Here is a 23,808-nt window from a genome sequence, read left to right as displayed (position 1 = left end):
ACGTCTGCTATAAAAAAATGTCCTAGATCCGAGCCATCATGGAGATCAATTTTGGAGATGAAGTTGGCTCACTTAAAGTTTATTCATTGCATTTTGGTTTCCTGCAATGCACGCGGAATAGTGACTGCAGGGTTCTGGTGAGCGGAACACTTCAGTTGTGTAAATCTAAAGACCATATTCCAGCTGTGAAGGCTGACTTTGGTGCATAGCGTAAAAAAGTGTTAACCAATCAGAGGGTCAATGGTTCGAAGACACTAAACACCAAATTGCCCCCTGTAGGCATGGCTGTTGTCTTGAAGTTAGAAAAAAAGGATCAGCTAAATAACATGTAATGTAATGCAAGATCCACCTCTTTTCCAACTTAGCTTGGACCACGCACATCTTCATCTTGATCTCTACAAGTGTGGTTACTGCATGCTGCATGGTTGAGAAGATAACAAAATTGAACCTGTAAAGCATATAATCTGCACATGAACAAAATAAAAATACTAAAATATCAAAATATAGATAAAAGTGAAATATGAAAAAATATATTAATTCAAAAGAATTGCTAAACTGAATAAAATGCTTATACAATTTATTTTTTATATGAACACATCATTGTACTTTTCAAAGTTCAGGATCAAAACTTGAACTTTCAGATACATTCCATTTTTTCGAATGATCACAACGTTTGGCCCTGCTTCATCTCCGTAGAGAGGCTGAGGCTGAGGCTAAATCTGTCCATAAACACTTTTAGACAAAAAATGAGTGTATCCTCAGTTTGATGGAGTATGCTCATTATCAGTAGATCAGCTGACATTTTGTAGCCTCCTGCTGCTTTACAGGGGGGGTCTTTAGAGGTCTTTAGAATATCAAGGTGTCCCACTCTCTGTCCAAAGGGCTGATCCCACTCATGATGCAGATCCTTCCCGCTCAGTGACGGGCAGGTTTCCTGCTGATCATGGGAGATCATTCAAACTTGATTACACTGTTGGGATTTCACTTTTTCAACCAAAGTGTGATTCTGGGAAACTTTGTGATACATTCCTCAGATAATATGCCATTTCGGGTCTCCACTCTGGTATGTTTGATTTATCCTGGTCATCTCTGTGATCAGGCTGCCAGCTGGAGCTCATTTCAACCCTGCCTCACTGTTATGATGGACCAAGAGAGTGTGTTACGACACAGGGAAATCTGCCACAGGGTTTCAACAGCATGGCTTTGCCCCTCAATATATACTAAATGATCTCCCCTATTTCATTTTGAGATAACATTTGTATATTACAGCCCATAGGATATGTTTTAAAGCTCCAAGTACTTTTCGATCAATGATTAATTCAACAAATATTTTCTTGATTGATAGTTTGGTCTATAAAACATAACAAAAACTGTATAAAGAAATGTAATAAGCACAACGTCCAAGAGATTAGATTAGTGTAGATTGTATACACTTTATTGATCCCATATTGGGAAATTGTTTAGCACAGTAGCATGTTAAAAAGCCAAGGCATTTCACATGAAATAAAAACATAACATAAAGAGAGTATCTACCGAATACACAGTCTAAACATTTACAGAATAAGTGAGTATACACTATATTAGACTAACCTGCTATTAAATAAACAAAACGTGTATACATTATAAAGTAAAAATACAATTGTCAAAACACGTGACCACCGCTGGGTGATGTGATGACAACTTGTAGCCATTGGGCTGCAAACTCAAGGGTTAACCATGTAACACATCCAAACCTGCACTGAACATAATATATATGCACTGTATGCAGACAAGACTTTCTCCTGCTCTGGTACCTGCACATTTAAATGTATATATATGTTAGGTTGTTCACAGATATGTATATTTGTACATTCACCTGATAAGAGTGTAACTATATTCTTATAATCCCTATGTATATTGGCATGTGTACAATCTGTGTTTCTCTCTTATTCTGTTTCTTATCTTTTCTTCTCCTTCTCTCTCAGGGAGGTGTGGGAGCTGGACCCCCCCGAGGTGGTGAACTCGGTGCTGCAGTACGCTGCCTGGGGGGTGCAGGGCCAACAGCTGGTGAGAGCACAGACACATGTCCACAGTTCAGCCTTTACACCATCACTGTGTCTGCGTTAGCTTTATCTCAGTTCAGGGTTACTTGTTTTTTTCTACATTTACTTATTGGTGTCTCCCACCTGCTCCATTAACTGCATTATTCTCAACGCATGTTTTTCTTTAAGGTTTCAAGGTTAGCGAGATGAAAAACGTATTTTCATTGATGTTTGAATGCATTTATTAACCGTCTAACGGAAACACTGAACCAACATTAGGTAGTGAGGTTGCTTTCTTTCATGATGCAATTCAATTGGCTAGCACAGACAAATAAAATAATGTAAAATGTTGCCTTCAACTTATTTATTTGTGAATGCTTGGTCCTTATCTGACATCAGAAATTGAAAGGAAAAGCAGTCATTTGAAGGTTCTGTGAGACAATAAAATAATAATATATCTTCAGCCCCAGGCCTGTATGACATGTGCTTTTACCGCATGTGTTTCTGAACTGTGAGGAAACTAAAAATGTGTCTATTTTCTAATTCTTAACCCTTAAATAGGTATTTCATATTTTGGAAAATGAGTTGATTGGTCCACCCCATTAAACCCATGTTACACCATTATTACACCAGTCTTACCCCCAAATGACTCTGTTATTACATGCATGTTACACCATGATTACACTCATATTAAACCCTTATTATACCCATGTTTAACTGTTTCTTAGACCCATATTACACTTTTATTCCAACCCTATTACACCCATATTACACATGAATACACCCCTATTAAACCCACGTTACACCATTATTACACACGTAATACACCCATTTCCCACATAGACACAGTCAAATAACGGATCCCCCAGGATACAGAAGCAATGTAAGGGTTCATTTCCAACTACTCAAAATGTACCACATTTTTGAGGGGACCTAATTAGATGCACATGTTCATACCTTTTTTATGAATCTACACCAGACAGATGGTCAGGGGTTTTATTTGACAGCTTAAGGGCTAAAGCAACGTAGAGCTGCTTTGTCCATATTTGCACGTTTAGGCGTGTAATATTTGAGCATAAATCAAACAGGACTCCATTAGGAAGTCATTATGGTGATAAGGGTGAGAGCCAGACAGACGTGAAGGCGTTCTCTCCGAGTGGACCGTGAAGCATCATTAGCTGGAAGAGCATCTCTGGAAACAACGACCTAATGTGGGCTTTATGTCCGTAGGCAGGCATGGCAAGTATCTGGGAATTAGTGTATTCTCATTTAGATTCTAGAAAGTTTTGTTTGGATTATGAATTAGGTTTGTGTCCATTCATCATGTCTTAAGCAATGCATTGCACAAACAGTTTCATTATTAGGAGTTGTCTGAATTTCTTTGATCATCTGTGAAGACGTGTCAGGGGTTCAGTGTGTGGCACTGTGGCCTGCAGAGGACATGTTTGGTTTGCTGAGAGCCACAGACAGGTTGGACATTTCTGAGAGACGCTTTTGGACTTCTTTTTACAACTCTCCTTGTGAAGGTCATGGCCAGAGCTTAGAGGTTGTTATGTTACATTTGGAGTTGTGAGCACTTCTTAAATCTAAACAACATTCAAAGATTGTTTTTAAATATTTGAAAGAAACTACTTTACATTCACAAAACTATATTTCTCAGGCCTTTACCCTTCCTTTGTCATTGTTTCTAAATGTTTTTATATCAGAGTAAGGGGGAAAAAAACACAAAGAAACCTGGATGGTTCCACACTACGTTCTTTGAAATAAAAAAAATACTGATCACTGCTATCATTTATTTAGGGATGTTTTATTCAAATGTATAGCATCTGAGGTCTTCTGGTGACAATTTAGTTTTGTAAAATCATTCAACATTTTTCCTTTTATTTACTATAAAATAAGGTTTTATTTGTGTTAATAAGTCAGAATTAATTTGGTTAAAAAGGTGTGTAACAGATTTAGGTTACAACGTATACTACATGCTTTATAAATAGCCGAACCTGGTTGAGAAAAGTTGCACAGTTGAAGACAACAATATCTCATTTGAACAAACCTGCGGCGCTATACTCTCCCTACAGCTGCAGTCCTGTTTCCTCCCACTTCTCTTTTGCAGATTCTGCTGTTAGATAAGTGTTCTTGAACCTTTAGCTCATGCTCTGTCTCCGGACTGATGAGGTCTCGGGTCCTGCAGGCAGACAGCAGGCAGCCTACAGACTGATAAGGTCTCGGGGTCCTGCAGGCAGACAGCAGGCAGCCTACAGACTGATAAGGTCTCGGGTCCTGCAGGCAGACAGCAGGCAGCCTACAGACTGATAAGGTCTCGGGTCCTGCAGGCAGACAGCAGGCAGCCTACAGACTGATAAGGTCTCGGGTCCTGCAGGCAGACAGCAGGCAGCCTACAGACTGATAAGGTCTCGGGGTCCTGCAGGCAGACGGCAGACAGCCTGCTGACTGTGAGGGTGTGTCAGTGCAGAGGCAGACCCTTTGCTGATGAAGTATTATGTAAGATCACTTAAGACCACAGACGTCCATCTTTTTACAAAGACTGAATAAAGATTGGGTTTCCTAGACGGACTTTGATCAGTGTTACGTGGACAGACGTTTGTCTGAGATGTTGTGACGTGTGTCAGTGAGTTCAGCATCATCTTTTTCAACAGGGAAATGTTGGCAGCATTTTCCACTCAGTAATCTTTAGTATGACAGCTATTTAAACATAGTTGTCTATACATTCATGGGCAAATGATCAACGTCAAGTACTTATTTTGGCAGCTGGTTTGTCACATCACTATTTCTGCATTGAAGGCTTTTCTTGATGGAAAACATGCTTTTGCTCTTAAGCTGCCTTCACACTAACACGTTAAGTTCCTATTGAAAGAGTTCAAAGTTGAATTTGTTTTATATTTGATTGCAGATTATCTTTGTACGCACAACCAATGAGATAACTGCTGTATGACATGGCACACTCTTTTAACCACAAGGCTCTGCGGTTAAAAGACCCTTGCCACCGCAAAGAGGAAATTGTCTTTCATGTGAAGGCAGCTTTATCTTGACTAACAGATCGTTCATCCAATCACCTGCAAACCATTTTCTTAATAGCTGTTTCCAATGATGGCTGCCGAGGTGGTTCAGGTTCACAACCTATTTGGGCTGTTGGGTTTTGGAGCCAAAGTGTCAGAACTGGAAATCCCTTGAGGTAGAGGGTTCTGGTTCTTGGATTTTAATTGACTGCTGAGGCCTCAGAGGGGGAATAGGTTTACTTCCACGAAAACATTTGAAAGTACATTATATGTTATCACTTGATAGTTTACATACACTATTTCACCTTCAATACTTTGGAATAATTGAGCAAATGAGTATGTGATGTACTAGTTTATAATTTGCCTACATAAAAGATTACAAACATCAGAAAATGGAAAACCCCCAAAAGAATAATAGGGCCTCTATAAGTCATGGCTGTGTGCTTTGTCTCTACAGATCTACATATTTGAAAATAACATCTACTACCAATCAGATGTCAAGAGTAACTCCCTGAGGATAACATCTTCAGGGAAGGAAGGCATCATCTTCAACGGGATCGCTGACTGGCTCTATGAAGGTACATATCAACCTTTCCTCATACCTAATTATTCTGTCTAAAAGTGTTAACAGCCTGGGGGCGTGACAAATAACAACACACAAAATGAAAAGCACTCACCTGCAAATATGTCTCACATCAAGACTGACTGGCAGTGATGGGACAGTTGCAACACTTCAGAGAGGACATATTCTGCTGATGTAGAGTTCAGGTGTATATCAGTATGTAGTGTCTCTACTTTAAAGAGTCCTCTCCTGCTGATGTTCAGGTGTATATCAGTATGTAGTGTCTCTACTTTAAAGAGTCCTCTCCTGCTGATGTTCAGGTGTATATCAGTATGTAGTGTCTCTACTTTAAAGAGTCCTCTCCTGCTGATGTTCAGGTGTATATCAGTATGTAGTGTCTCTACTTTAAAGAGTCCTCTCCTGCTGATGTTCAGGTGTATATCAGTATGTAGTGTCTCTACTTTAAAGAGTCCTCTCCTGCTGATGTTCAGGTGTATATCAGTATGTAGTGTCTCTACTTTAAAGAGTCCTCTCCTGCTGATGTTCAGGTGTATATCAGTATGTAGTGTCTCTACTTTAAAGAGTCCTCTCCTGCTGATGTTCAGGTGTATATCAGTGTGTAGTGTCTCTACTTTAAAGAGTCCTCTCCTGCTGATGTTCAGGTGTATATCAGTATGTAGTGTCTCTACTTTAAAGAGTCCTCTCCTGCTGATGTTCAGGTGTATATCAGTATGTAGTGTCTCTACTTTAAAGAGTCCTCTCCTGCTGATGTTCAGGTGTATATCAGTATGTAGTGTCTCTACTTTAAAGAGTCCTCTCCTGCTGATGTTCAGGTGTATATCAGTATGTAGTGTCTCTACTTTAAAGAGTCCTCTCCTGCTGATGTTCAGGTGTATATCAGTATGTAGTGTCTCTACTTTAAAGAGTCCTCTCCTGCTGATGTTCAGGTGTATATCAGTATGTAGTGTCTCTACTTTAAAGAGTCCTCTCCTGCTGATGTTCAGGTGTATATCAGTGTGTAGTGTCTCTACTTTAAAGAGTCCTCTCCTGCTGATGTTCAGGTGTATATCAGTATGTAGTGTCTCTAATTTAAAGAGTCCTCTCCTGCTGATGTTCAGGTGTATATCAGTATGTAGTGTCTCTACTTTAAAGAGTCCTCTCCTGCTGATGTTCAGGTGTATATCAGTATGTAGTGTCTCTACTTTAAAGAGTCCTCTCCTGCTGATGTTCAGGTGTATATCAGTATGTAGTGTCTCTACTTTAAAGAGTCCTCTCCTGCTGATGTTCAGGTGTATATCAGTGTGTAGTGTCTCTACTTTAAAGAGTCCTCTCCTGCTGATGTTCAGGTGTATATCAGTATGTAGTGTCTCTACTTTAAAGAGTCCTCTCCTGCTGATGTTCAGGTGTATATCAGTATGTAGTGTCTCTACTTTAAAGAGTCCTCTCCTTCTGATGTTCAGGTGTATATCAGTATGTAGTGCCTCTACTTTAAAGAGTCCTCTCCTGCTGATGTTCAGGTGTATATCAGTATGTAGTGTCTCTACTTTAAAGAGTCCTCTCCTGCTGATGTTCAGGTGTATATCAGTATGTAATGTCTCTACTTTAAAGAGTCCTCTCCTGCTGATGTTCAGGTGTATATCAGTATGTAGTGTCTCTACTTTAAAGAGTCCTCTCCTGCTGATGTTCAGGTGTATATCAGTATGTAGTGTCTCTACTTTAAAGAGTCCTCCCCTGCTGATGTTCAGGTGTATATCAGTATGTAGTGTCTCTACTTTAAAGAGTCCTCTCCTGCTGATGTTCTGGTGTATATCAGTATGTAGTGTCTCTACTTTAAAGAGTCCTCTCCTGCTGATGTTCAGGTGTATATCAGTATGTAGTGTCTCTACTTTAAAGAGTCCTCTCCTGCTGATGTTCAGGTGTATATCAGTATGTAGTGTCTCTACTTTAAAGAGTCCTCTCCTGCTGATGTTCAGGTGTATATCAGTATGTAGTGTCTCTACTTTAAAGAGTCCTCTCCTGCTGATGTTCAGGTGTATATCAGTATGTAGTGTCTCTACTTTAAAGAGTCCTCTCCTGCTGATGTTCAGGTGTATATCAGTATGTAGTGTCTCTACTTTAAAGAGTCCTTTCCTGCTGATGTTCAGGTGTATATCAGTATGTAGTGTCTCTACTTTAAAGAGTCCTCTCCTTCTGATGTTCAGGTGTATATCAGTATGTAGTGCCTCTACTTTAAAGAGTCCTCTCCTGCTGATGTTCAGGTGTATATCAGTATGTAGTGTCTCTACTTTAAAGAGTCCTCTCCTGCTGATGTTCAGGTGTATATCAGTATGTAATGTCTCTACTTTAAAGAGTCCTCTCCTGCTGATGTTCAGGTGTATATCAGTATGTAGTGTCTCTACTTTAAAGAGTCCTCTCCTGCTGATGTTCAGGTGTATATCAGTATGTAGTGTCTCTACTTTAAAGAGTCCTCTCCTGCTGATGTTCAGGTGTATATCAGTATGTAGTGTCTCTACTTTAAAGAGTCCTCTCCTGCTGATGTTCAGGTGTATATCAGTATGTAGTGTCTCTACTTTAAAGAGTCCTCTCCTGCTGATGTTCAGGTGTATATCAGTATATAGTGTATCTACTTTAAAGAGTCCTCTCCTGCTGATGTTCAGGTGTATATCAGTATGTAGTGTCTCTACTTTAAAGAGTCCTCTCCTGCTGATGTTCAGGTGTATATCAGTATGTAGTGTCTCTACTTTAAAGAGTCCTCTCCTGCTGATGTTCAGGTGTATATCAGTATGTAGTGTCTCTACTTTAAAGAGTCCTCTCCTGCTGATGTTCAGGTGTATATCAGTATGTAGTGTCTCTACTTTAAAGAGTCCTCTCCTGCTGATGTTCAGGTGTATATCAGTATGTAGTGTCTCTACTTTAAAGAGTCCTCTCCTGCTGATGTTCAGGTGTATATCAGTATGTAGTGTCTCTACTTTAAAGAGTCCTCTCCTGCTGATGTTCAGGTGTATATCAGTATGTAGTGTCTCTACTGGGACATGTCTCCATGCTTTAATGTTCAAAAAGCTCTTTATTTTTCTCATACTGCCTGTGCTGCAGCACCTCTTTTCACCCTCTGCCTGAAACCAGAGCCCAGTCTGCTCTGCTTGGTTAGCTGAACGGCTCTGTTGTGATTGGTCAACTGCTTAGAGCTGTCCCGCCCCCACGTACAATGTGTTGTAGTGCCAGCCAATAGAAGTGATATTGTTACTCGCACTTCTATCCTCTGGAGGGAACACAGGGATGTCAGCCTTTGCAGACCATTTACATGCACAATAACCTAGCTGCGGGCTCAGGATCCGGGAAACGGTGTTGCGTGTACCTGGATGATCCCGCCACAAGAGGACTTGGTTTAAAAAGACAAAAGCAATAATTAGCAGTCACAAAAAGAAAGTTGTAGCGATCTGGGGGAGGATGATGGAGGAGCCAGGGTTGATATACCGGGGGTTGATGACTGGATGGGGAGCAGGTGAGTTGGCAGAGAGGGGTAGGAACTGCAGCCAGGTGTGGGGGGGGTCGAGCCAGGAGGGACAGCCATGGCTACGCCAACACAAACACACACAGAGAACACACACAGAGTGGGCTGCTGCAGAGCTGCAGCTGTCAGTATGTTTTCAAGTGATGTCTGTTACACGCAATGTGATTGGTCAAAAGCTCTGAAAAATACTACTTTTGAAAAAAGTTAACACCACTTGAATAATATCAACAACATCCTGTGTGTTTGTAATCTTTACAAAAACAACAGTGCCTGACTTATTGATGAGCAAATAAATCATTTAAATAAGTTCCCTTTGGTGTGTGAAGGCGTTAAAGGTAAAACTCATTAAAGCATGCAGCTCAGACCGGTTCCTGCTGTTTGCATAAACGTTCAGATGTCAGATCATGACGTGTTGTGGAACTGCGTTAGTGGTTCTGAAACATTGCGTATAAACAGATCATATCTAACTACATTTTTAATTGTTGGCAGACTGTCCCATAAAGCGTAAATATCCTCGTTGAGAGACATTACCTCATAAAAGGCAGAGATTAAATATTCATAATGTTTGTTCTGGTGCCGATATCTCCCCGCTGGGTGTGAGGAGACGTTTTATGTGCTTTAAGTAAACACACACTGCATGCACTCAGAGACCGGCTATCTCTCAGGGGAAAATATTATTATGTAAATCTTATAAACAGGGAAGCCACCGCAGTAACTGTTGTTTCACCTTCCTTCTTTCCTTTTATGCCTACTTATGTTTGTGAAGTGCGATAATGTTGCAATTAGTGATGATTGACCCTAAAATAGAACTGAGTTTAACACCTCTTCAGGCATTGTTCTTTTCCACTACAGTTGGTTTGGTTTTGAGTCTGATTGTGTATTACCATTAAGGACAACACAATATTACATTTTCTATTGAATGACAATTAGTATACATTTAATTGGATTTGGAAATAAAATATAATATATATATATATATATATATAAAAATATATAACACATTCAGAACGTTTGACCTTTTTACAAAAACCGTTCTGTTTTCAGTGTTCACACAGTTACCTTGTTTTTTTAATGAAATCTTCTTTTCCACCAATCTGGGTAAACAGTTTTTATGATCAATTACATTATACAAAATAAATGTCCACAATGTAATGCATTTGGTTTACTTTACATTGTTTTATCAGGAACATTCCCATCAGAATCTTTGACATATATTATAGATGAACACATAACTGATTTTAAACCATAGAGGTCAAAGCTCAAAACTAATGACATCACACAATGAGTAACTTCAGTAACAGGACATGTGCAGTCCAAACATCCTTAATCCAATTTGTATAATCTGTTATGCTTATCCAATTATTCTGATTAAGGTCATTGTGTAACTCTCATTAGGAACAGGGTCATTTCTGTCTCAAAGTCTTTAACACACTCTGAACATGTTTTTGGTTGGATGCCTGAAACAAGGTCTGTAGTTAACACGAGCTGTAGAGATCTTAAAGTTTTGTTCCACGACTTCAAAAACGCAGAGCTTGATGTAGATGAAAACCTGTAACCCATCCTGTGTCACTTCCTTCCGAACAGAGGAGATCCTTCAGACCCATGTGGCCCACTGGTGGTCCCCTGATGGAGAGAGGCTGGCCTTCCTGGTCCTCAATGACAGTCTGGTGCCCAACATGGCGCTGCCCCGCTTCACCGGCATGACATACCCCAAAGGGAAGCAGTACCCCTACCCCAAGGTAAACAGAAGACCTGTCATGATAACTTTCAGAGTGGACACACTATCATTAGCCATGCTTTCAGGAAAATGTGAAAAACAAGGTATTGTTGTCATTTTCATTCACAATTTTGGGATATGTTTGCTTAAACAAGAATGAAATGATAACATTGTATTTTGTATCCGAAAACAAACTAACCATAGACTGCATATACAGTAGAGACGCCCTAAAGCATACTCATACTATTTTCCTCTAAGTGGAAACATCCATAATTGACAGAATTAGCAACATGCTGCATTGCAGAAGACTTGAAACTAGCGATTGAGGCCTTAAAGTTGTCGGAAAATGTTTCCTGATATGAGGTAATAAATGAAGCGAGAAGTAGGGTAATTGTTTCGTAAACGTCTATACAATTGGACTTATTTTTGCAACAAGAGGAGTCGCCCTTGCTGGCCATGAGAGAAAATGCAGTTTCAAGGCAGTCCTGCATGGCTCCACTCTTCAGACCCTGAGTTCTTTAGACACATCTTCACACTCACTATCCAATTAGCTAACACAAAATAAAGCACCAGAGCACACACCCTTACGCTCCTCACTTCACTGAGCCACATTAGACCACTGATTCCACGACCTCCAGCCGACCTCTGGTGCCGAAGACTAATATCTTTAACCTGTGAAGGCTTTGACCCCTGCCCCTGCCCTGACTGGTGGTCCAGAGCAGACAGACCCCTGCCCTGTGTGCTTGGTTTCTCCTCCGGGAGAAGCTTAAAGGGTCACTGAGTCAGGACCCTTTCCCCGAACCCACCCTCCTGCCGTGGAAGAGCCTGGTGGTGAATCACTGCTGGCCTCACCCCCCTTTCCTCTGGAGACAGAGGCCCACGTTAACCCCCTCCCTCACAGTTGTGGGAAGGATTTTTTCTCTTTTGAACGGAGATGCTTTCAGTCTTGATATCAAACTAAACTGAACACGTTCTCCAACTCTGTACCCATTGCTGTACGTTAACTAACTCTAAATAAACTAAAAAACTATTTCCTCAAAATGTTAAAGTTTGGTTTACTTTAATTTAATCTAGACCATAGAACAATATTCTCAAACAAATAGAAGAAATGTAGTATTTTAAGATGCTATTTCAATCCAAAGACCCTGGCCAGGTAGACACAAACATTGTTTAAATCAAGTTTTTCAAAAAATAATATGACTGTATTTCTATCTATCCAGGCCTTGGAATCAGCAAGAAGAGGAAAAGTGTAACTCTGAGTCCGTTTACATCCAGTGTTCAGTCAGACTGGGGAAGAGTAAACTTAAAAAGGGCAGGGGCAACTTCCCCCCTGTCAGCAGCGTGAGACAGAATGCAGCGTAACGCAGCGATCTCACAGACAATCAAAGTCACAGCTCTTGTTCTGTCTGAACATGTTTCTATAGGGCTCTCTCAGCACCAGCAGAGGAAATCAAAGTGGAATGAGTCGTTCCAGGTGGAATGAAAAAAATAAAATCTGAATGTGTCATACTGCAATGATCCCAACAGTGTTATAATGTCTGAGGGGTGGTTTCTCTTGGATGTACAAGATGTACAATGTCAAACACAGAGAGCAATGACACAATGCAAAAGCCTGTTCTGTTCTATTGCACTTTACTATTGTCAAAGTGTTTCTCAAGTGCATCATGTTTAATCCGTCTTATATTGCCCCACAGCTTTTGCAAGTTCTTCGTTTTCTGACTGCCCTTACATTTGTATCACTTTATTCTTGTGCAGAAAGTCACATGATGATGTCATGCTTCTGTCTGATGTGTGGCCTCTCTGTGTGCAGGCGGGCCAACCTAACCCGGTGGTGAAGCTGTACGTGGTGAATCTTTACGGGCCGACGCACACGCTGGAGCTCATGCCTCCAGAGACACTCAAGCTGCGGTGAGAAGAGCTAAATCTTTCTTTGTCAAACTCTCCTATCAGCTGCTGTTCCACTGCAGCTTGCTGTGCTCCACTTAAACAAAGAAACTATTACTTTGAATTGCAATGAGGTTAGCTATCAAGCTGAAGGACAAACCAGGACTGACCAGCAAATCCCAGCATTAAATTCATGTATTCACAAACAGTTACATACAATATACAAGTACTATCATAAGACAACATTGAGCTATGTGAAATGGGACACCCTGAGAAACAATCTGAAGCTGGGGAATGGGGGCACAGACACTAAACAGAAAATATAAAACACATATAGTTTACAATAACACCTAACAAAATACCCTAAAAAGTAAACGTATCCAGCCCTAACTACTAAATGGTCTGAAAAAATGAAGTTTGTTATTCTAAACATTGGTTTAGATAGGTAAGATATATTAAACAGATGAATAAGTGCTAATATCACACTGTCAAAATACACACAGCACTTCGATCAGAAAACAGACTTAAGGAAAATGCTAAACCTTAAACTGATGTAGTAAAAAAATACATAATTTACAAATGATTTGTTTAGCTACATAAGTTACCTTAAATAAGTACTTAAGTACAGTGAATGTACTAAGTTACAATTAGTTAAAGCCAGTGTGTGAAGCAATTTTATGAAATATTATGATACTTGAGCTTAAAAGGCTTTATATTGTGTTGTGTTTTTTGTCATAAAGCATATGTAATGTGCAGTATGTGTGATTGCATGGACTATAATTGCACAGTGCCAATAACAGATTTGACCACATTATCGTTATGTTTGTTAGAGACATGAGCAACATAGAAGCGTTATTGTCCTTTTTTATAGCCCATAAAGCAGTAAACTGCTCGATAAAATTAACCAGTGTCACATGGGAACGGTGTGCTGTGGTCGCGTCACCATATTCATAGAACACATAGAACAACCTCAACATTTTTCTCAAGATCTGTCGTTTTCCATTCATTCTCTACAGATTTTATTTTAAATAAGATTGAACCTTAAACAATGTATTATGATTATATGTCTACCATTACGTTGTAATCATTATCATTAAGAGTGCACTGATAATTGTGTAAAGAGTAATAATCATTGTGCGTTATAATGTTTTTGTAGTGAACATTATGTGACCATGGTGAAGTGGATCAGTAAGACCAAGACGTCGGTCAGGTGGCTGAACCGAGCCCAGAACATCTCCATCCTGACGGTGTGTGACACCACCACCGGAGCCTGCGTCACGGTGAGACAGGAAGTTAGCAAAGCATCTGATGTGGGATCTGCTGTGGGTTTCATCTAACACTGCCTGGGGCTGTATACCAAAAACAGCAAACGACTTAAATGTACTCACTATTAGAATGCATTGATGTTAAAAAGGTGCAAGCTAGAATGTATGTAATACATTATTCAACAACACAGGGTTTATAAGACAACACTTTTGTTTTAGTACCTTTATGCTACTCACACAAATGAAAATATGACAATAGAAACATTTCATAATAATCTTAAACATCTCAAGGTTTCAAGGTGAGCAGCAGATAGAACAGCTGCTAAAGAATAACCAGATGAAAACAAAAACAAAATGATACCTGAAGTACATTCATGAAGCTATTCCTCCATAGTGAAGGTTTCCAAGGTTGCTTCTGTGAGCTTTATGTTGATAGCTTTTAACTTATTATAGTTCATTTCCAATGGAACACTCTAGTGTTCATTCAGCACTTGTTTACTTTAACTTGTTCACGAGCACTCGTTTCAAATGGTTTCCCTCCTATTATCCACTGAGTGGAAGCTACCTGCCGTGTTGTTGCCAGTTCACGAGCAGCTAAGTTAGAAAAATGGCCTTTATTATTCATGTTAGACAAACAGTATGCGTGCCTTCAGTATTTCTTTCTGAGACACTCAAGTATTATCTCAAAAACACAGTTGAATACATTCCTTATACTGGTTTTGTGAGGCAACATTTGAAACTGTATTTGCTTTATAAAGAAAGAGTTTCAGTCGTTGAATCCAAAGCAGGTGGGTGGACATGTTGGGAAATTGTGGATGGACCAAAAGCGATCCATCCCAAAACAAAATTAATATTGTTTAATCACTTCCTGTGACATAATATTTGCAACTCATTCACAAATTGAAGTCAGAATATGAAAATATGTAATGAACCATTGAAGCTGTGTGTTATTTTAAAGTAGCCCATTAATATTTCATTGATCTTAGATCATGACATTCTTTTCTTCCATGATATTACATTGGGTCCTGTTAACATTACACATTTAGATCACTATCAGACTGCTATCTGTTATTGGGGCCTCGTTATATCTTGGTATCAATTAAAAGCCATATTTCAAGGTATAACCCCTAGTCCATATATATACCTCACAGACACACCTGTTCTTACTAGTAATGGTTGCTAGGCTATGATTAGCCAATCCTATTTTAGGGCGGGGTTTAGGAAACAGTCAGGGGTGCAGAGTCCTTCTAAAACAATCACACTTTAACTTTGAAATATCTTTAAATTATATGTATAGTTACTTTTCCAAATCCACCAGCCACTCTTCACATCAGCATCGTTTAGTTGCATCACTTGTTTTAATACACCAAACACTTTTACATGTATTGTCTTTTTTCTCTGTCTGCCCTGTAAGTATTCTATGTTTTGCTTATTTTACTGTTAGAGTGTTTGTTTTATTCATTGTAAGGCGACCATGGGTGCCTTGAAAGGCGCCTCAATAATATAATGTATTATTTTTTGAATGGAGTCCGGTGCATTGCTCACTGTGGCTACCTCCAGCAGACTTCACAGAGAACAATGGGGGCCAGTAGTCTGGTCCAGCTGTAACACAACCACAGCTTATCAGTTAGCATATTAGCGTGTCCTTTATAACCAGGCCTGTCACCTGCTAACAATGTTATCTTAACTTCACCTGTTCAGCTGACCACTCGGCACTGGAATGGAAATGTTGTCTTATTTTTGGCAATAAAGAACAAATATTATTCTGGCCTGGCATGGGTTCTTGCTGGGCCGCCAAACTTTGACAATTATAGCCAAAACTAAAATAATACAACTTTCAGCGGGGTGAACTGCTTCCATATTGGAGGAGCAGAGTTAACCCTGCAGTTGAAATGTGGCTCTCAGCCGCCGCTCTCCAGCGCTCTGCTTCCTGATTCAATGTGATTCGCACAAACAAACACGCCGCCCAGCCAACAGGCAGCTCGGCTGAGCCAAAGCCCCGCTCTGTGTGGGTTAGAAAGCATGGCTCGGACTGAGCATGCTGTCCCCAGCGGCGTGTTTCAATAAACTGCACAATACGGGGTCCAATCTGTGACAGATGATTCAGACTGGGACATATGCTGCTAACGTGTTATTCCAAAAGAACTTTGACCAAATATGAAACACAATGTTCAGCAGACTTGATTTTGAAAGAATGTGATTTCATCTACAAAACTGTTTTACTGTTCACTATTTAAAAAAATCCTCTGTGTACCAACAGTATGTTGCCCTTCTTTTTCAGAGACATGAAGAAAGCTCGGAGCTCTGGCTTTCCCAACAGGTAGAGTCCACATGTGCATGTGCTCCTCTACATTGAGTTGATGTCACCTCTATCTCAGTATCGTTCAAATGAACAACTTTACCAATTTCCAACCTTTCCCTACGTATTTCTATAAAATACTCGTTCACTAGCAGGGACCACGCTACAACAGTGTGATGTGTGTAGGTTTATTGCAAGAAGTAAAAAGGAATTGATATGGAGGGGTTGATGAGATGTTCTGGTCTGGGAGGACGTGTGGTCCGTTCAGAGGGAGACTCAGGGGGGGGGTTCCGTCTCCGGCATGATCTGCTCTGGCTGATTACGGGCCCCCAGACGATTCCTAGAATAAGACATCTTAAAATATACACTAGTTAATTATGAATGGTGACAGGCAGAGGATGTAGGGATGAGGGAAGGGGAGGGGAGGGATGTTGGGATGTAGGGAAGGGAGGGATGAAGGGAAGGGAGGGATGAAGGGAAGGGAGGGATGAAGCGAAGGGAGGGATGTAGGGAAGGGAGGGATGAAGAGAAGGGAGGGATGAAGGGAAGGGAGGGATGTAGGGAAGGGAGGGATGAAGGGAAGGAGGGATGTAGGGAAGGGAGGGATGTAGGGAAGGGAGGGATGTAGGAAGGGAGGATGAAGGGAAGGGAGGGATGAAGGGAAGGAGGGATGTAGGGAAGGGAGGGATGAAGGGAAGGGAGGGATGTAGCGAAGGGAGGATGAAGCGAAGGGAGGGATGAAGGGAAGGGAGGGATGAAGGGAAGGGAGGGATGAAGGGAGGGAGGGATGAAGGGGGGAGGGATGAAGGGAAGGGAGGGATGAAGGGAGGGAGGGATGAAGGGAAGGGAGGGATGAAGCGAAGGGAGGGATGAAGGGAAGGGAGGGATGAAGGGAAGGGAGGGATGAAGGGAAGGGAGAGATGAAGGGAAGGGAGGGATGAAGGGAAGGGAGGGATGTAGGGAAGGGAGGGATGAAGGGAAGGGAGGGATGAAGGGAAGGGAGGGATGTAGGGAAGGGAGGGATGAAGGGAAGGGAGGGATGAAGGGAAGGGAGGGATGTAGGGAAGGGAGGGATGAAGGGAAGGGAGGGATGTAGGGAAGGGAGGGATGAAGGGAAGGGAGGGATGAAGGGAAGGGAGGGATCAGAATCAGAATACCTTTATTAGTCCCAAAGAGGGGACATTTACATTGTTACAGCAGAAAGGAGCCAAAGACAGCTTAATGTTACCTAAGCATGCTAAACATAAACACAAAAAAAGATTATAATAATAATTGTTGTAATTTATTTTACAAAACTAATAACAAAGTTACACATTTTACAAAAATACACACCCTGTAAAAGTTCTGAGGATTTAGCAGCCAGGTATATATTGCACAGTTTTTAACGGCAAATATATATATATATATATATTGCACATATTGCGGTATCCCTCCGTGAGACAGCGGGGGTGCAGCAGCCTGTCGCTGAAGGACCTGCACAGTGAGGACAAGGTGTCCTGGAGGGGGGGGGGCACATTGTCCAGCTGGGAGGACCATTCTCCTGTCTCCCACCTCCTCCACAGTGAGGACTCCTGTCTCCCACCACCTCCACAGTGAGGACTCCTGTCTCCCACCACCTCCACAGTGAGGACTCCTGTCTCCCACCACCTCCACAGTGAGGACTCCTGTCTCCCACCACCTCCATGTGTGCAGAGGACTCCTGTCTCCCACCAACTCCACAGTGAGGACTCCTGTCTCCCACCACCTCCATGTGTGCAGAGGACTCCTGTCTCCCACCACCTCCACAGTGAGGACTCCTGTCTCCCACCACCTCCATGTGTGCAGAGGACTCCTGTCTCCCACCACCTCCACAGTGAGGACTCCTGTCTCCCACCACCTCCATGTGTGCAGAGGACTCCTGTCTCCCACCACCTCCATGTGTGCAGAGGACTCCTGTCTCCCACCAACTCCACAGTGAGGACTCCTGTCTCCCACCACCTCCATGTGTGCAGAGGACTCCTGTCTCCCACCACCTCCACAGTGAGGACTCCTGTCTCCCACCACCTCCACAGTGAGGACTCCTGTCTCCCACCACCTCCATGTGTGCAGAGGACTCCTGTCTCCCACCACCTCCATGTGTGCAGAGGACTCCTGTCTCCCACCACCTCCACAGTGAGGACTCCTGTCTCCCACCACCTCCATATTATCCAGAGGACTCCTGTCTCCCACCACCTCCATATTATCCAGAGGACTCCTGTCTCCCACCACCTCCATATTATCCAGAGGACTCCTGTGTCCCACCACCTCCATATTATCCAGAGGACTCCTGTCTCCCACCAACTCCACAGTGAGGACTCCTGTCTCCCACCACCTCCACAGTGAGGACTCCTCTCTCCCACCACCTCCATATTATCCAGAGGACTCCTGTCTCCCACCAACTCCACAGTGAGGACTCCTGTCTCCCACCACCTCCACAGTGAGGACTCCTGTCTCCCACCACCTCCATATTATCCAGAGGACTCCTGTCTCCCACCACCTCCATATTATCCAGAGGACTCCTGTCTCCCACCAACTCCACAGTGAGGACTCCTGTCTCCCACCACCTCCATATTATCCAGAGGACTCCTGTCTCCCACCACCTCCATGGTGAGGACTCCTGTCTCCCACCACCTCCATATTATCCAGAGGACTCCTGTCTCCCACCACCTCCATGGTGAGGACTCCTGTCTCCCACCACCTCCATGGTGAGGACTCCTGTCTCCCACCACCTCCACAGTGAGGACTCCTGTCTCCCACCACCTCCACAGTGAGGACTCCTGTCTCCCACCACCTCCACAGTGTCCAGAGGACTCCTGTCTCCCACCTCCTCCACAGTGAGGACTCCTGTCTCCCACCACCTCCACAGTGAGGACTCCTGTCTCCCACCACCTCCACAGTGTCCAGAGGACTCCTGTCTCCCACCTCCTCCACAGTGAGGACTCCTGTCTCCCACCACCTCCATATTGTCCAGAGGACTCCCCAGGACAGAGCTGGCCTTCCTTATCAGTCTGTTCAGTCTCTTAGAGAGAATAAAGACAAGCGATGGCCGGATGTTTGGCCGGATATAAATAGAGTTGGCCGTTATTAGAGATGTGGTTGAGGCGTGGCTATGCTTGTATCGCAAAGGAAGGCTCCTCTCATCCCTGAAATCCATCACCTGATGATGCAAACGCAGGTTGAGGCCTTCATGTCGGCCCCTCAAATCCTTCTCTCCAGCAGAGGCAGGGACCTGTGCCTTCATTATAACCTGTATGATTTAAGAGCAGAACATACAGCCATCCTTAGAGGTTGCTTTGCATTGGGTGTGTTCAAGTTGAAAATCAAAGCTGCAGCCACCTCGATCTGTTTCCTTTCAACAATGCATATCACCCACAGAAATTGCTAAATGCAAGCACATATTCAGCCTTTTTGATAATGTTTTCTCTGTGGTAGTTAGGTCATTCCCTAAACCTGGAATTACCTTTTTTGTATGGACTTATATTAAAAGAACATAATAGATATTGGCCTATCGTCTCTCAAAGGGGAGAGTGCAGTCTACTCTCAGCTTTTGAAGTATTTTTGATTCACTCGGGAGGCAGAGATGGAGGTGGGAGGGGGAGTCTCTGGCAGGGGGGAGCACGCCGCTCTGCAGCGGACATGTTTGGCTGAGCCGTGGATCATTTAAATGCTCGCCGCTGTTGGCACGCAGCGCTGCTCGTCTTTGTTAAGGTGATAAGGTGATAATCTGCGAGATGCTCATTTACTCACTGAGGTGTTGTCAGTGCTGACAGAGCCTCTGCTAACACATGTTTTATGTAAGACTCTCAAACGCCAAAGGCTAACTCTGAGCAAAGTCTCTCCATCCGAGACCCAATGTGTTTATGTTGCTGAGTGAGGGATTTATTCAGTGTGGGTTTTACAGATTAAATGTAAAGCTCTCAGTTAAGCTTTACACAGCCGAAGTCTGTCCTGAAATGCCCAGTACTATGATTCCCAACATCTTAATGTAAGTGGCTTCACAAGACTTTCAAAAAAGAAGAAAATGTCAAACTCCCAAAACACTGGATCCTACATTTCCCATAATGCAACTAATATTTATTCCCAGTAATAGACGGTCAAAGTCGTGTCTTCATTTTGTAACACATACTGTCTTCTATACATTTTAATTCCTCAAACTCAATCCCAGATAACCCTGATGACATCATGACATTCAGGGTTAAGAGGTTCTAAGGCTAGGGATGCATATGATTTCATATGACACCAACTTTATAAAAACACATATTGACGGTCTATTCCTTAGGGGAATTCATCCACAGAAAACACACTGGACGCTGCACTAGGTCAGAAACCAGAGGAGACTGTGAAGTCCATCACAGACGGACCACTTTCGGTCAAAATGTACTATCAATTAAAGGCAGCTCTTTGTGGAATAGCCTCCCAACTGAGATACGGGATTGTCCCACTCTCAATAGTTTTAAAGGTCAACTCAAAGAATGGATGAGAAACAAACAGATGTGCAATCACCGCTAAATGCACTTTAACACAAGGGTATCTCCTCTTGCACTTTAGGTAGCTCTTGTATCTTCTCCTGCACTCTACATGTGGTAGCTGCTACATTGTACTGCCATGTGGTAAATGCCTGTGTGCTGCTCATGCTCTTTCTGCATATCATGTATTTATTTTTGCTATGTATATAAATGTCATGTTCTTAAATGTTGTATGTCAGGGACTACGGATGGAAATTAGCTCAAAGCTAAAATCCGGCATATTTAATCTTGGAGCATTATTTGTTTAAAGTGTTCATCAATGTGCATTGTCCCTTTTCAAATAAACGATTAAATGAAAATGAAATGAAATGACATCATGAGATGACTTTAGAAGGCTGTACAGCGCTTGCGTAAATATACTACATTACTTTGTCTTGTACGTTTCAGGAAGTGGTTAATGGTTCATTTTAAACTTTGCTGATAGTGCTAATTACCCATTTCCTCCTTGGTAAAACGAGTCACCCTCTCACTGGCACAGCAGTTTTAGGTAGTAGCAAAAAAATACCTTTATTCATGTAAAAATGTTTCAGTTTAATATTGTCAGACTCAAAAAGTGTTTTCATGGTTATGATCATTTGAATCCACTTGTTCATGCTGTTGAGGTCAAGGGTAAACACATTTCAAGCATCTGGAAATGGGATACTTATATCCTGCTTCACACCTTTACAACAACAACAAATAGAAATCAGATATGTTGGGGAATCACAGTTCTTTCTCAGCCTTAAATAAAATAGGAATGTGTTGATTGGTGATGAGATGCTGTGGAGTTCATCAATCTTTTTTCTCTGCAGAACCAAGAACCTGTGTTTTCCAAAGATGGCAGCCGGTTCTTCCTGACGGTCCCGGTGAAACAGGGAGGCCGTGGAGAGTTCCATCACATCGCCATGTTCACCACACAGGTGAGGATCCAGGTCATAGTCAGTCCCAGGACAGCCACATTACACCGCTCAATCCTTTATTCTAACTCTATAGATGTTGTGTTCCCACAGCTTATATAACACTTTTTTTTAATTTAATGTGTAGCCTAGTGCGTACTCTCAAATTTAGGAAATTACTTCCAGCAGCACTTATCATGCTGTTGTTGAGCCGTTAATTGAAGTGTTGCCATAATCAAGAAACTTCTTACAAGTGTTTAATGACTCCTCCACAGCCTCCATCATAGAGAGCCTGTTTTCATCAACTCAGATACTAACACGTGCCCATCCGGGTGCAAAGGAAAACTCAAAGTGCATGTACTTCAGAAAGGTTAGAAGAACCGGGATAATGAAGGCAGGTTTTCACAGCTAGTGTGAAATTAAGTGTGTAATGACCTTCACCGTAAAATGCACTGAACCCCTATAGATGCCCTCTACTCCTAATACCAGGATGTGTTAAATGCAGAGTCTATCACTTTGTTTTGTGTTGTGAACATTTATTATGATAAAAAGGTTGATTAAATTAAAATCCTCCGTTTCCAACTGCAAAACAAGTCCAATAACCATCTATTCAAACATTTTACAATAGTTGATGTCATTTCTTAGAGTATCTTCATCTGCAAAACTGAGCTAAAAGGTTATAATAAAAGTATTGAGATTGTGTCATAAAAAGGAGAAATCTGACGTGTTTTGTCATTGAATTCAAACAAATGACCTGTACTCATGTTCTTTTGTTTCTCTCAGTTCAGAGCAGATCAGAATGAAGTGCGCCATCTGACCTCGGGGAACTGGGAGGTGACCCGGATCATCGCCTACGATGAGAACACTGACAACCTGTGAGTATACAATTGTTTATCAGAGAAATACAAATGTAATCAATCAATCAATCAATCAATGTGTATTTATATAGCTCAATATCACAAATGTTACATTTGTCTCAGTGGACTTCACAGTTTGTACAGAATATCAGTATGACAATACGACGGAAACACTTCCAGAGAAAACCCACAGTTTAAAGGGGAAATGGGAGAAACCTCAGGGAGAGCAACAGAGGAGGGATCCCTCTCCCAGGACGGACAGACGTGCAATAGATGCCGTGTGTAAATTGAAAAGATAATACATTTACAGCATAGGTAGTCCAAATGTTTGGAAATGCATGTGTCTATAATAAGAAGATGAATTCACGAGGATGTCAACAATCCTGTGGGAGCCATCAGGGAAGTAGTATGATGAGAGTCAGGCAGGACCGCAGAGACAGGTTCAGCCACGACTCAAAATCAGGATCCAGTGCTCAGAATCCAGGACTCAGGACCGCAGCAACAGGATCAGCCAAGACTCAGGATCCCGGCGTAGATAGACACCAAAAAGAAATTTGGGGAAGCTGTGTTATTCGGAACATGAGAGTACACAGGTACAGACAGAGAGAAGGAAGAAGTAAGGTGTCCCCCGACAGTCTAAGCCTATAGCAGCTAAACTAGGGGCTGAATCTAATCAGCCCTAACTATAAGCTTTATCAAAAAGGAAGGTCTTAAGCGCACTCTAATCCATTAACTATGTCCTCTTAATATATTTCATGTGGTCTATCCACTGTCACATTTGAATACTCGTGTTATTTTATCTTAACTTTAGATCCTACATGTGGTTTGAAATGTAGATTCAGCTTAAAGAAAGAGATATGAAGTTGTTGCTCTTGTTGTTTCCTCTCAACAGTTATTTTATCAGCACAGAGGGATCACCACGACGACGGCAGCTTTTCAGGTTTGTTCTGCAGTTATAGCTGATCTACTTCATATTCACATTTGACATTTGTCATAAAATATCTTTGCAAGACTCCCACACGACTCATAGCAAACTGATAATAAAATCACTGTATTCACTCCATGTCTGCTCTCTGTTTCTTTCTGATGACAAACACTTTATTTATAGTGAATATACCCACATTAAAGGATAATGCTGGTATTATTTTTATCTTTTAATTACTGCAACGAATATATCAGCTTAGCTAATTATCATTCTCTGTGTATCCAACGCCTGATATATCTTATCTCCTGTGCCACAGCGCCCACAGTCAATTATT

General features: G+C 41.8%; 1 protein-coding gene across 1 annotated transcript in view; it reads left to right on the top strand.

Moving 5' to 3' along the window:
• Window positions 1-23,808, top strand: part of LOC117485720 (inactive dipeptidyl peptidase 10-like) — a 430,229-nt gene that overhangs the window by 392,389 nt on the left and 14,032 nt on the right. Inside the window, exons 7-15 of the mRNA XM_034134388.1 lie at window positions 1,965-2,046; window positions 5,493-5,613; window positions 10,693-10,847; window positions 12,636-12,733; window positions 13,866-13,989; window positions 16,256-16,294; window positions 21,609-21,716; window positions 22,476-22,567; window positions 23,442-23,489. Coding sequence (XP_033990279.1) covers window positions 1,965-2,046; window positions 5,493-5,613; window positions 10,693-10,847; window positions 12,636-12,733; window positions 13,866-13,989; window positions 16,256-16,294; window positions 21,609-21,716; window positions 22,476-22,567; window positions 23,442-23,489 — 867 coding nt within the window. The remainder of the gene's footprint in view (window positions 1-1,964; window positions 2,047-5,492; window positions 5,614-10,692; window positions 10,848-12,635; window positions 12,734-13,865; window positions 13,990-16,255; window positions 16,295-21,608; window positions 21,717-22,475; window positions 22,568-23,441; window positions 23,490-23,808) is intronic.

This window comes from Trematomus bernacchii, unplaced genomic scaffold (genome assembly GCF_902827165.1).
Source record: "Trematomus bernacchii unplaced genomic scaffold, fTreBer1.1, whole genome shotgun sequence".
Lineage (NCBI taxonomy): Eukaryota > Metazoa > Chordata > Actinopteri > Perciformes > Nototheniidae > Trematomus > Trematomus bernacchii.
This window is presented reverse-complemented; position numbering and strand designations above follow the sequence as displayed.